Raw genomic sequence first — 15,691 nt, forward strand, 5'->3', positions numbered from 1 at the left:
TTTCATTGAATATTCCTACATTTTAATTCGAAACATAATATATTAGACGTATAGGTGTATATAATTTATCGCTCATTTGAATAGTTTAAATTCCAAATATAACTAATTAAGAATGTAAAAGTTAGTTTAAGTTACCCTATTTAATGTTTCTAAAGAGTCACAAGTATTTAAATAAATAGTAGGTAAGTATATACAATCAATAGGAATTTAAATAAATTAGAAGACATTTTATGGAAATTACATAGATTACAGATATTTAATTAAATAATTATAATTGTATACATTATTATACACGAGTATATATTATATATAAGAGTATTGAAGAGTACCTATTGCAACTTTACACTGAAATATAATATTTTATTGTTTTAAATGATATTTGGTTAAAAAATAATTTAAGATTATACAAGTATACCTATACTCAACTAAAATATTATTAGTGAAATTCCAAAGACGTAGTGACTACCCATTTAAAATTTTAATAATTTATTTAAAACATTTTTTGTTAAAATAAATAATAATATGTATTTTATTATTTTTAAAATTAATATATCTGCTGTATTATTGTAAATGTACAGACTTTCTGGGTCTTACGAGCACATATACTATGTGCCTACTCATATAATTGAATTAATGAATTTAAAGCGGTTTATTCAATGTAAGATGGAAGTTATTCAGACGGAAAATTAATTTTAAATTCGAATGTAAATTATAAATGTGTAATTTTAGTAACTACTTCTGTACCATATTTTAATCAACTTGAAAATTAATATACAATATTCTTGAAGAGGTACTTATGCTAAAAATAAAAAAATATTTGATACAACTTTAGTAATAGACTAAATATTATTTATTTTTGTGTTTTATTTTATAATTTAATCATGTATACAGAGCTTATCTAAGGTCCAAAATTATTTTAGATACTATAAAAATAATGAAAACATAAATGTATAATTTGTTATTGTTTTGTATTTCCAATTAAAAACATTTTATCTATTGGAAGTTTTTATAAAACTAAAAAATATTAGTTTTATAATAAAAATATTTCTAAAATTGTTTTAAACTAAGGTAAATGTATTCTTATTATATGAGTTTGATTAATTATACATTCGACTATCAAGATTTCGTAGGCTAGGTACTACAATTAGGTATTAGGTTAGATATATTTGAATTAGTGTAAATAGTGTATACAACAATTAGATGAATTATATCTTAATATATAATAGGTATTGTTATTTTTTTTTTTAAATTGATGATTTTTCTAACAAATATTATAATTTAGATTTTTAACCGTTTTAAGTACATTCAAAAGTTGTATTGTTTATTAAAGTGTGGCATTCATAATGAAACAAAAACAAATTAGCTATAATTTACTATTTAGGTATAGGTTTTATTCGTTATATTATCATAAAATAAAATAATTACTTAAATATGCAAATTAATTAGTTTATTCAAATTGAATAGACTAAATAGTATTATTGTATCCGTTCATTTAAATTATAACTGGATAATCAGTTTGAATACTATTTTTCAATTTTCAAATAATAAAACGCATTTAAAAAATGAAAATTAGCCGGTTTTATGATATATAAACTGCAAGTTCAGATTAATACCTATTAATTATTTATAAAATTTTAACTTATAAAATTATATATATTTAAGTGATTAATGATTACATATTAATGTACTAAACATTTAATTTCATTCAAAATTCTAATCAATTTAACTATTTATTACTAAATTTAGTATCTAACTATTATTGTTATCATAATAATATTTTATAGTGAATTTAAATTTGAATTTTGTAACTATATAATCACGTGTATAAAATTATGTTAATGATAATTATACGCATATTTCTTTAAACATTAGTAGTTAATAGGTATAAGTACTACAGTAAGTAATAACACCCTGCAATTTTAATATTAAACAATTCTAAATATTATTTTTGTTATATCTTTATTAAAATCACATTCAATTTTTTCCTATAGAAATATTGTGTATAACTATTTTATGATAGTTTGATATTACATTATTATAATAGGGTATACCTAGGTATGTTAAATACATTTTTTTGTAGATGAAAATATAAATTGTATTTAAAAACATTATTAGAAAAAGTAAAAAATGTATGTTAGACGACAAAAAATACATAAATATTTTAAAATTTTAATCGTTAAATATAATAATATACCTATTATGAAATATAGTGTTTTGTATGTACCTAAATTTGAAAATTCATTCTATAAAGAACATACTATTTTTCAATAATGAAGAGTTCATTTATAAATTGATTGTTAAAAGAAAATATGAATGACTAACAGTAAAATAATTAAAAAATGTATTTTAAAACAAATATGCTTGAAAATGATAAAATAAAAGATCTGCTGCGAGATAAAATGATAAAAAAAATGATAAATCTATTCGTGATATATACCAATATACAATTTATTGTAAGTTCTGTTCCTACATAGTTGTGAACTAAAAATCGTTTTATTCGCAGTGTTAGATGAGTATATTGATTTCTTTAGTACATATAGATATTTTTTTTTTATATATATTAAATTCGCGTATAATACACGTTTCTGAATTCAAAAATAAGTTAAAAAATGTGTTTAGGTTCCACGCGGGGGGCACTTGTATGGTATAAAAGTAAGTCATTCGAATATGTGTAGTATATAACTTGTAAGCGTTACATTACTATATAATATGTACCCATTGAAGATGGAATTTATTATAACTTACATTTCACGATTACTGCTGTATATATATCCTAGCAGTCGACGATTTGACGAGTAAACTTCATGACGCGATAACACTGCGAGTTAAGTCTGTCGTCGATACGCATGAAAATCGATCACTTTTTTGAGCGGCAAAAAATCCGGAATAACAAGTTTTCAACCGAAAGTCGGGCAACGCGACGACGAAAAAAAAACCGCACAGGCGTTGCGTAACTACTGCAGTGACGGGGCGCGGAATCGATACGCGACGGACCGAGGAACGAGACGATCGGAAAATATTGTACTTGGCGTACTTGTAAATACGATGTTCTGTTCGAAATCCTATAGGAACAGGCTAGGCACGGACGGCAACGGCGGCGATGTCCCGATAACGGCGATATTGTAAATATCGCGGTTGCAACAATATTATAATAATATTAGTATCGTTGTCGCCGTGAGACGGTGTAGATAACGATATTAAATTATTATTATACAGTTACGGTGTACCGATGTTAAGAGAGCGCGGACGGCGGAACGGAAAAAAATTTCTCACATACTACACGATCGCAACCGGTGTCGAACATTGAACTGAACGGCGCGGCGTCGTGCGAGCCGTCCGTGCCCACGGCCCGTCGCCGACCCTCCACCCCCACTTTACCGGCGCGAAGCCGACCGGCGCCCGAGCCCCGCCCGTGACGCGACGCCCACCGGCGTGCCCATTGGTTGAGCCGCAAAAACGGTCTGGTGGAGAGGCTGGCCAGAAAAACGGGGGAAACGAAAAAAAAAAAGAAAAAAAACGTAAAGAGGAAAACAAAACGAAACGAAACGGAAAAAAACACACACACACTGCACTTATACTCACGCACACTCTCTCGCCCTCTCACCCCTCGACGACCGACCGACCCATCCACCCACCACACGAATAACCCCTACGACCCACACCCCCCGCCAATGGTCCACGACAACTGCAGCACTATATTTTATATATACCTATATATACTATATATATATATACTCGGCACATCGCGAAAGAAAAGTTGTTATTATACAGAGCATTTTTTTCGTACTTATGCTTTTTCATATTTATTTCTTTCACATTCCACCTCCCCCTAAAAAGTAGAAGACCCTATACCGATATTATTATATGTATCATTCTAATATTCAACTGCAGCAACAATGCTCAGTATATACACGCTCAACTACAATATAGGTATTTATAAAAACTGAATATATATTATAATTATAATATGACATGTTTGACCCACCAATCAAAATATTAGAATTTTTGAAAATTATTATAGGTATTCTTAATTAGAGACCATTACAATAACCTGAATAACCTATTACAATTTACAATATTTTTTGGTATGTGTTAAGATTAGTTATAAATCCATTTTATACGTATATATAGGCACAGCAGGGTAAGTACTTATATGCGAAAACCAAAATCAACCGTTAAAATCATCAAATAAAAACCTAAACCCTAAGTTATTTTTTAAACATTAAATCAATGAATGCATATAGGGGTGGTGCAGATGAGTAGATGACGTTCATCAATATAATTTGTTCCCCCTAAATTCGTATATTATATGTTTGTCATGTTATAAATTGACGTTGTATTAAAATACTGCTAGTACCTATATACATAGTTTAGTCTACCTGTATATAATATATTATGTGTAGCTGATTATATATAATCATAATTTGATATGACATATTATATCAATATATATTGGTACATTATAAATGGAATCAAATTGACTTGTTTATAGATACCACCTGCAATGTGATCACAACAGAAATATAATGCCATATAGCACAACTATAGCTGATTATTCAAATATTATAGTTATTAGGTGTTTATGTATACACCTAATACTGACCTATATACTTAACTTTATAGTTTATAGCCATAGCCCATAATAAGAGATTCAATGAAAAACACTCATGCACAAAAATGTAAACGTAAATATATACTTTTAATTATGTATAAGTATACCCGTGCCTGGTGCGCTTAACCAATTCTGTCACTCAAAAGTTCATTCGATTAAGTATAAAATGTATGGTGCAAGTGTTTAATGGTACCTATATAATATATATATATACCTCAACACTCGCAGCAAAGCGGACCTCATAATCTAAAGGCTACGCAATGGCCACGGTATAAGATACTGATACAATATATATATTATGCAATCTATATATTATAATAGATCGAAATTTTTTTTCGCGCGTGCTTTTGTCTCTTTGGCTCGTGGGAGGGCACCTATATACATATAGGAACAGAACAAAATGGCCGAGACAACTCCTCCTCGTCAACACGCGAGAAAAGCGGTTTTCTAACGCCGCGGCACGACGACGACCACTGCTGTCGGCACGGCACGTATTGTAATGTTATTGCATATCCGCGATTCGGTTGTAAGATCGCGATGTCGACCGCGTTCGATCGGTCGTTGCGCACGAATTCCTCGCAGGCTATAATATTATAGGTATATACGGCTGTAAATACATACGTGTATATATTATATTATAATATACGCGTGTCCTATATGTAGAGGAAAACGCTATCGTCCGAAAAGACCTAAAAAAAAAATTCCCATACTCTATAACGCGGTACGGTATGTGTATATATATATATATATATATATATATATATATTTATATATACCAAGCAACCATCATATAACATGAACCGCATATCTAACCAGCTTGAATTATAGAATAAGATTATAAATTTGCATATCGAATATGTGTTGAAGCTAAATACTTTATGGCATAAAGTTGAAGCCATGCAACATATTAAAATATGATTTAATCAAAATAAGAAATTTTAGTTTTTATATAAAATATAAATGCATATTATGAGTAATATTTTGCATATACTTATAATTTTAGGAAAACCTTAATATATTTAAACTATTTTTATTTATTAATAATTAATATAATAATCAGGTTTAGTTGTCGTAAAAAAGTTAACAAAGTTATAGAAAAGAGATTTACTAATGATGAACTAATTATTACAAGCTATAAATGTGGGGGAAAACATTAACTTAAGTTTATTTAAAATTTGAAAATAAGTTTTTTGAAATTAATTATCAACTTCACATGATTAGTATAACCATTTGTGTGCATTTACAATTTAAATTAAAAAAAAAAAAAATCAAATTTAATGCACACACGACCTGCAGCTTTTTTAAAAAATCAACTATATCTATATATAGTTTATAAAACACAATACTAATAAGTAATAACTAAGTTTTTTTTAAGGTCATATGGTCAGCTGTAGACCCTGAAGATCTTTTTTAGCTTATTATGTTCTATCAGTTTATTAAACAATAGTCGTGATCAATATACGCAGATATAGCAGTTGATGGTATTGTAATTTATATTATATTATGTCTTTTTGAGATAATTATGTCATACATTTATAATTTTTTATATGATAATGTGTAAATTATTTTTTAAGAATTTACTTCAATCAGCAAAGTTTAACTAAGATAATTGTACATATAATAATCTATATATAAGTGTAGCAATATATTAATATATATAGTGCAATCTCAAAATACTAGACACCTCGGTCCCAAAACTGTATCCAGCATTTGGAGGAAGGGAGGTAAATAAAAAAATTAACAATAATATTAAAATATTTCAAAAAAAAATATGTATACACCGTATACTTGTGTGTATATATACTATATTTATTATTTATATTATTCGTATGTATAATTATTAAAAAAAAAAATTAGTTATACCGAATGAAATGGCCATTTTTTCCTATGATGGATAAAATAAACTATAAGAGTATATAATTTAATAATTAGTAATATGTAAAATGTAAGTAATAAAATATACTTAGATGATATAATATTACGATAAAAGTTATCAAAATCTAGCAATTAAAGTGTTCATCATTTGAAGGTTTTTCTATATAGATGTAAGAAGTACCTAAAATGTTCCTGCTTCCAAAAAAATGTCTGCGATTTTGGGGGTATCCATTAAGGGAGGTTTATCTATATATAATATATAAGTTACTATAACATTTAAGTATGTTAAGTTATTTCTTAAACATTATAATAAATCATTTTTGTATACAATTTAAATTAGGGTACTTTTTCAACGCTCATTGCAATAACTAAAAACGTAAACGCGCTTAAACATATCATTAGTTAATAATATAATTTTAATTTACATCAAATTATATAAAAATATGGTTAAAAAATTGTTAAATGTATTCCAATTTCTTCATTAGCGAATACAGCTCTATATAGTAATCCCTCGTTATATGTTAATTTTTTATCTGTAGTCGAGTCTGAAATACTTATAAATTAATAATACATACATTTTATCGCTATTATACGAACACTGTAATTTATTTTAGTTAATTTATATCGTTAAGTATAAATTTATAAATATTCTATAAGTATTCTGCAATATCTGCAAAGGCAGACTATACTAACTAGATATATCTAAAGCTACTTCAAGCTTAATGCTGTAAAGGTTACACTGATTTTTGTATATTTTATTACAATGTATACCTACATGGCTATAAATTTTAAATATTATTATACTCTTATATAGTTTATTTTATCCATCATTATAGGAAATATGATAATATTATATATATTTTATTCACGGTAACTGATCTTTTTAAAACAATATTCATTCATAAATAAACATTTATAATCAATGATAATATTATATTATTAAGTTCTCGTATGCATACAAATAATATAAATATACATAGGTATATGCATAATTATTTTGACATATTTTAATATTGTTAATTTTTTCATTTGTCTATCCTTTCCTCCGAATAACAGAAAAAAGTTTGGTGACCGAGAGTATCCGGTATTTAGTGGTTTCACTGTATATATTTGGACACGGAGACGTTTTGGCCCTGTTGTTTTGGCGTCGACTTATATTTCTATATATTTAAAATTATAATTTTGTTAAATATTACAATTAATTAAAAACTGTAACTGTACTTAAAAAATTATTACAAGATATAGTAAAAAAATATTAATATGTAGTAAAAAATTAAATAGTTAATACATTAAAAATAGTTATTCTAGCAAAACATGAATTTCTATGTATTTAAAAAATTTATAAATATAAATAATATGATTGGAATATAATCCAAGACGGCAAGACGAAAACATGTCAATCAACTATAAAAATCGTACGTTATCTATCGTGACTGTAATAAAGTATAACGATAAAGGCAAATCATGCTGTTCACCCGATACTTCGGTGTCATTATTGACTTACACGCAAAAACATTTTTATAACCAACTATTGACTATAATATTTTGAATTGCAAGTTTAACAAAATTAATTGTAAAATTTATAGAAATGCTTCGATAGAATAATTTTTTTTATTTAATTTTTTACTATATATTAATTTAATTGTATTTATATTTTTACTATATCTTGTAATAGTTTTTAAGTACAGTAACAGTTTTCATTTTAAATGAATTGTAATATTTAACAAAATTGTAATTTTAATATAATATAATATTATTCGGAGGAAAAACGTCCTAGACAGGTATATATTATATTATATAGTTAGCCTTACTTTTATAGTTAAAATTATCTTAGTTAAATTTTGCTGATTGAAGTTAATTCTTAAAAAGCTATTTATATTTTATCATATAAAAAATAATAAATAAATGACATAATTGTCTTAAGAGGACGTTTACCCACATGTGTCTTACTAACGTATATTATGGCAAATTTGCGTTCAGTAAAATACATTTCATGTTGTTAGCTTTGATATTGGAATCAATTTACTTTCAAATGATAATATCAATAAAAGCGTATATGAGACGCCCTATAGATAATATTTTTATTTTTAAGTTTGATAAGAGATAGATTGATTCAAATATTAAAGCTAACAACATAAAATGTGTTCTGATTAACGCAAATTTGCTATAATGTATAGGTACCTACGTTAGTAAGACAGAGGCAAAATATGTGGACATAACGTCTTCTTATAAAAAGGCATAATATAAAATGTTACAATACCACCAACTGCTATAATTACGTATATTGCTCACGATTATTATTTAGTGTTAGCAGTGCATGATGAGCTAGAAAAGATCTTTAAGGTCTACAGCTGATCATAACTTCAAAAAAACTTAATTATTTATTAATTGTTAATAATTCACAATTAGCATTGTATTTTATAACTATAGGTCTATAGATATAATTGGTTTAAAAAATGCTGAAAGTCGTGTACTCGCGTGTGCACCACTGTTCATTGAATTTGAATTTTTTTTTCGAATTTAACTGCATACCAACGTCAACAATTTTAAGTTAGTAAAAAAATATAATTAAAAAAAATATAATTTCAAAAAACTCACTTTTAAATTTTAACTAAACATAAGTTAATAAATAATAAAATAATAAATAGAGTTTATATCTATAGTTCATGGGTTTTGCACTTAACAATAATTTACCGATGTGCATGTATTATTATATATATATATATTGTATTATTAAAGAATACTACGCCCGCATGTGCAATTATCTGTTATCTCCGTCCAACAAAATGTTCAACTTGGTAAATTTGCTTATGCTGTACCTAGAACCGATTTTGTATTGTTTGTAGGCGAATTTACTTATAGTTCATCTTAAATTTAATAACATAATGTTATTTATTGTTGGTTTTTTATAATATTTTAATATTTAACATTTAAGCGAATTACAAATATCTATAAAATACTAAATCATTAATAGTAATTTAAACATTTTAAACTAAAACTAATGATTGATTCTATCCACTAATAATAATAGTTATGTCTACTATTACTTATAGATTTTTTATATGATAATTATTAATATTTAATATAATTCTTAAATTATGATTTATATTGATTTTAAAATATATTTTATGTAAGATTGATAAAAACTTTAAATACTCGTATGTATTAAAAATATTAAATATTAAATATATAAATAAATATATATTTTCTATATATATATATAAATAAGAGACCACCCCTATTTACTCATCAACGCCTAGACTGAACCGCTGGGTCTAGAGACTTGACATTTTCTCCAGAGGTTCCTTAGGCAATTTAGCCTAAATTATTTAGGAGCGCACTAAGAAAGGTGTATGCAAATCGTTTTAGATAATAGATTATGAATTTAAGTTGGCTATAATAATATATATTTATAGATAAGAATATATACAATATTATAATAATATGTACTTACCCAAACGGCAAATTATGTCTGTAGAATGATATACATAAATGTATAATTAAGTATAAGCCACGAGTATGGATATCGTTAATATATTATAAATATATAAAGTGGCCTATAAATTGTATGTAAAATATAATATTATATAATATTCTATACGATGACCGGGAATTGAAAAAATAAAATAAATCAAACGTGATTATTGTCTATTTTATTATAAATGCCAAATACGAGATTTTTCGTTATGCTTTATCGTTGTTTAGAAGCGACCGGACGACGACTAAATATTATTATCATATCGGTCTGTCTGGTGTTTTTAACGGCAATCGTCAATCAATAGTGAGATAATGATGATACATTCGTTACACATGGCCTATGTGTAATATGAGAGGCAGATAATGATTCTCACAATATATACATGAGAGATAATTAATTTAATATATTGAAACCACAGTTATCTAGTATAGATAACCGCGAGTTAAACCATATGATTACTTTTTTTTTATGATTTAATATTTTAAATTTTTAACACATTTTAGTATAATTTTATTGGTAAAATAATTGATAAGTACAAAGTAGCTTGATATACTGCTATCGGTCACCATTTATATTTTTGGGCACAGAGGGGAGTCTTGTAGATATTGTTACAATTTTAGTCTATATAATATTATAGGTATAGGTTTATTAATTTATATCATATATAAAACTAACTACAATCTTCATGAAAAAAAAAAATCAGGGAAGATTTTGTTCACATAAAACCTATGAAAATAAGTAAACGTTTTTATTTCAGTCATTAAAATTATTTGTTAAATTTTAAATTTTACTAAAGAAGAATCCCAATATTCCAAAATACGAAAACATTTTTGCAAGATCATTGATGTTTACGGCACACATGATCAATGATAGTCCATTAGTCATTAATACTAGCACGCCAACAAAATACAGAGGTAAAGCTTTTAACGACTTTTCGTGCAACAAATAACCCAACCACCGACCGGCGAATAAACTACAGTAACCCACGATAAAGGTAATCACTGCTTCTGTAGATGTCTTCTGACCCACTGGATCTACAATAATAATATGTTATAGGTAAGTTGTACATTTACAATTATAGATAACTTTAATCATTGCATTATCTAATGTACGGTTTTGGTAAAATGCATATAATTTATTTATATTAAGATACGTCATATTGTTTTAAATTTTATAAGCAATTTAATATTAATATCTAATGTATATATATTTAAATGTATGAATAATTTTTGTAAAATAAACTTGACTAGACTTATAGGCCATTCTTTTTTATTTTTTAAATTATTAACTTTCGAGTTCTAGTTAAAAAAATTGTTTTAATTGAAATTTAGCTTATTATATATTATATACAACTATTTATAATTAATTAATGGTAATATTTTTATTTCAGATGAGAAAACTGAATATAATAATATTCTTTAGTCAAAAACGATTGGTTTTTAATATGGATATGCGCTATGAAACTGTAATAACACAACCAAGATAATAATTTTTATTTATAGTTAATATTATACCAATTTAATAAACGAACAGTGTGTGAATAATCATTATATTTCTACATAAATAAATGACGAACATTGAGCCATGACAAAAAATAAACACAAATACATTATATATTTCTTGTTTTTAGGTTTAATATTGGTACGTTTTGAGCGTTTTATTAAAATATTATATTATAGAGTATTTAGAGCTATATAAACTTAAGTTTTGCTAATGTTTTGAATACATTTCGTATATGTTGCATAATACACATTATATGGTTACAAAAAATATGAGGCAGTATTCCAAATACTGAATATAATATTTAGGCTTAGCATTTGAATTTAAACAAATTGTACCCATGAAAACCTTTTATAAAATCATTACACGTATATACACAATTTTGGAAAACGTATATATTCACTTATAATATAATAATAATACCCGAATATAATTACAGTTAACTCGAATGCACTTGCATAATGTATAATATAGATGGTATACTGTTGTTGATATTTCAAGATGATTTGTGGCAACAGTAATCAAATCCTTCACAAACTGTTATTAAACAATAAATATATTTTCGACATTTTGGACGCCCAATATCCAGTTCTTATATCTATTATACAGCCAATTTAGGCTCTTTACGACGGACTTCGTTGGATACGAATGGGAACTTATCGGTATGTTTGCCAGAAATCGTCCCACCCAAAATCTGCAATAATCAAATTAATATATAATATTTAGGCTTTTATCATAAATATTTAACTTGTAAATTCACAAATGCCTATCACATTACGAACTATATATAATAAATTATGAGTAAGTATCCCTATATATATATTAAAATATTGACAAAAGCAGCTATTATTATACAATTTAGATGCATTTTATACACCATAGCATAGTATTTTAATATCAAGCTATGAAGGCGTTCTTTAAAAATAATGTTAAATAATATAAAACATATAGCACACATAGTGTAATAGGTACTATATACATTATTGTATATAATAATATTTAAATGGTGTTTTGACGCAGTATCACGCTATAAACATATTATAAAGGGTGGCCAGTATCCGTTGTGTGTAGTGTATAGACTATGTAGGTAAATATATAAAAAAATATTTTGCTTTCAATCTCAGTTTTGCTAACCTCGGATATGAATATAAAATATTACTAGTTCTTTACGGATATTTTTTTGATAGTATTTTAAATAATCAATAATATAGCATCCCATAACATTCTATGTTTTGCATACATTTGGGAAATTTTAAATTTTATGATAATACATGATATTATGCTCCATGAGCGAAACTGGGGAGATATATTGTAGGTATTATGCTAATATGGGTTTTTTTTAAAAAAAAAGTTAAAAAATGTCTCACTGTTGGTTTCTAATCGTGTACTTAATAGTCGGAGGTTGATGCTTTTTGAAAAAATGTTTAACATCCCAGGCTATTGACATGATTCTTGATTTAGGAGTATTTTTTGGACTGATTAGGTATCCATCGATAGCTTCAAGTTTTGTTGGCATTGGTGTGGCGACAAACAACCAGAATATGAGTACCAAAACTATATTAACAAATAGGTCCATTTCCTTGGCACCCCCATCTCGGAATTTCGGAATCAAATAGCCATTTTTGTGCCCAATTTTGAGCGTTCATGCAGCAAACTCTGATTTTTAATGAATTTTTTAAAGTGGGGGTGCCACGAAAACGACAAAAACTGAAACACCCTCTACTAGTAACTTTATATCTATACTTATAAAGTTTAAATATAATAACTGTAAGGAGTTAAAATTATTTATTGTTAGGATTATTTAGTATAACAAAATGTTATGTTAAGGGTGAATTTTAGTTTCAGTGACGCCTTTAAAAAATTCATTAAAAATCAAGGTTTGCTGCACAAACGTTCAAATTCAGGCATAAACCAACACAAACGTAGCACAAAAAAAGGCTCTTAGTTTGATTCCAAAATTCCTAGGTGGGGTGCCAGAGAAATGCACTTTTAACAAGTATATATTTAATATAATATTATACACATTAAAATTAGCTATAATGATATCATACTCAATGAAACAATATATTAAACACTATATATAAGAGTGGTTATACACTATTATATATATTTATAAATGTATCGTATATGTGTACTGACCTAAATAAATATGTGGTACCATTTTTAAATCTGAATATAGTAATTGGTATTCGGACACGGCTGATATTAGCATCTTACCAGTGAAACTTCCCATTTGTAGACATAAATGCTCCGTATGACGATAAGCGACAAATAAAGTGAACAACAAAACGAAGAACGACGTTTTGATCATGCCCATTCCAATACCTATACGTGTATACAATATGTATTATGTTGCATTTAATAAAATATTTGTCACGTAGTCTATTGTTATTATGTATACACCATTATACTCGTATCATTTGTTATAAACGAAACATTTTATATTATGCTCTATTTGGTATTTTTGTATAAAAAGTGAGACTGAACAATAATAATTTTCTTTTGCTTGATTTTTCAATTAATACAATTATTCCATCATTGATGGACATTTTATATACTTAAAACATACTAAATTGACGCACAACATATTATATACGTTGTATGAGAACAATTCAAAAAACTTATCAAATACATTAACGTGTGTAGAATTATAAATTATCGAATTTGTATAATTTATTGTCCACGTATATAAATGATGATACGTTTATATACCTGCTGTGTTTTCTGCACTTACCTCCTCCAACAATTGCCAAAAATAAATATTCGTGAACAAATACATTTTCAATAAAACATAACAATATGAACCATGTGATGGATAATATACTGCCAATAAATAGACAGTATCTAAAACCATACCGGTTGATGTACGCACACGAAAACCGTTCTGTAAACAAAATATTATCGTGTATTATGCTATCTGTATAGTATATAATATATATGCACCATTTGAATTCGTACAATATGTGAAATACATAATATGTTTTTATACGTATAATAGTATACCCCTGAGCTAAATAGTATTTATCATTAAATATATATATATTATATGTATTATATATTTTCATGTATATTAAAATATGTCTCGTGTTAATGTTACCTATAATATATTTGTATGTATATACTTATTCTTATCGAGTTTGTAGATATTGAACGAATGCATATCAAGTTTATATAGTTATGGAAAATGAAGACGGAATCGCAATCGTTATAAATTTATAATGGATAGGTACAGTATATAAGTAAAGACTGTAAATAACGGTATACTAAATAATTACCAAGGTTTCAAAGTATTTAAAAGACGCCTATTTAGTTATTGTAGTGATGTTATATTATAATGTTTAAAAAAATGATGTCTGTGTGTTTAAACCATCAACGAATTTGTATAGTCATAGTGATTTGAGAATAAAATTGTATTTATGTTAATAAATAAAATAGACATATTATTTATAGGTACGTTGTTATATTATTTAGTTTAAAAGTTAAACCCTATGTATTTAAATATAATATGTATACCAGGTCGAGAAAATTGAATATCAAAGAACAAAAAAAAAAAAATGAATTATGATTTATGATATACACATAAACACATTGTAGAGTTTTTCTGTCGACTACAGTATACTAGCTATTATCTGCCATTGCTTAGTAGGGGGAAGTAAATAATAGATAAGACACGTGATTATGTATAATATATTAATATGTAGGTACCTATATTATTAAATTTTATGTAGAAGAACTGGTTAAACGAAAATATGAGCACGTCATAAGTAATCTCAACAGTACATATGCACAGGGGTGGTTGGTGTCTATATTTTTTTATGCGATCCCATAAAAAACTTTTTTTTCTGAAAACGTACCCTTTTGCAACTGATAATATATATTTTACACATCGTGAGTAATTTTATAATAACTTTTAAAGCAGGAAAAAACGTAATATCATTTCAAATTTATCTAGAAAGTTAAAATTCACAATTTATAATAAACGACATTATTCAATATGGTACATTATTTTTTAATTCTAGGTCTATCTACTATATATACATATAAAAGATTTAAGATCTTCTACACATAATACACTATTTGGAATATACACTTTTTTATATAAGCATAGGTATCTATAGCTTTTGAATTAAGTTACATTTTTGCATTATGTTTTCATGTCAAAAAGAACACAAAAATATCTTTTCATACAATTGTTTTTGATTGCAATTTTGCATCTTAAACTACAA

The 15,691-nt window shown here is 26.3% G+C and overlaps 2 protein-coding genes across 3 annotated transcripts in view; both read right to left on the reverse strand.

Moving 5' to 3' along the window:
* Window positions 1-3,322, reverse strand: part of LOC132920127 (GATA-binding factor C) — a 57,170-nt gene extending 53,848 nt beyond the window's left edge. For both annotated transcript variants that reach the window (XM_060982233.1, XM_060982232.1), the window contains exon 1: window positions 2,746-3,322. The gene's annotated coding sequence lies outside the window, so the exon portion shown is untranslated. The remainder of the gene's footprint in view (window positions 1-2,745) is intronic.
* An 8,490-nt stretch (window positions 3,323-11,812) lies between these two features.
* Window positions 11,813-13,748, reverse strand: LOC132923234 (uncharacterized). Its single transcript, XM_060987087.1, has 3 exons — window positions 13,605-13,748; window positions 12,833-13,019; window positions 11,813-12,159 (listed from the first exon to the last, which is right to left on the reverse strand). Exons 1-3 carry the CDS (start codon window positions 13,696-13,698, stop codon window positions 12,009-12,011), a joined length of 432 nt encoding a protein of 143 aa, XP_060843070.1. The 5' UTR covers window positions 13,699-13,748; the 3' UTR covers window positions 11,813-12,008.
* Between the last annotated feature and the right edge of the window lie 1,943 nt (window positions 13,749-15,691).

This window comes from Rhopalosiphum padi, chromosome 2, assembly GCF_020882245.1.
Source record: "Rhopalosiphum padi isolate XX-2018 chromosome 2, ASM2088224v1, whole genome shotgun sequence".
Lineage (NCBI taxonomy): Eukaryota > Metazoa > Arthropoda > Insecta > Hemiptera > Aphididae > Rhopalosiphum > Rhopalosiphum padi.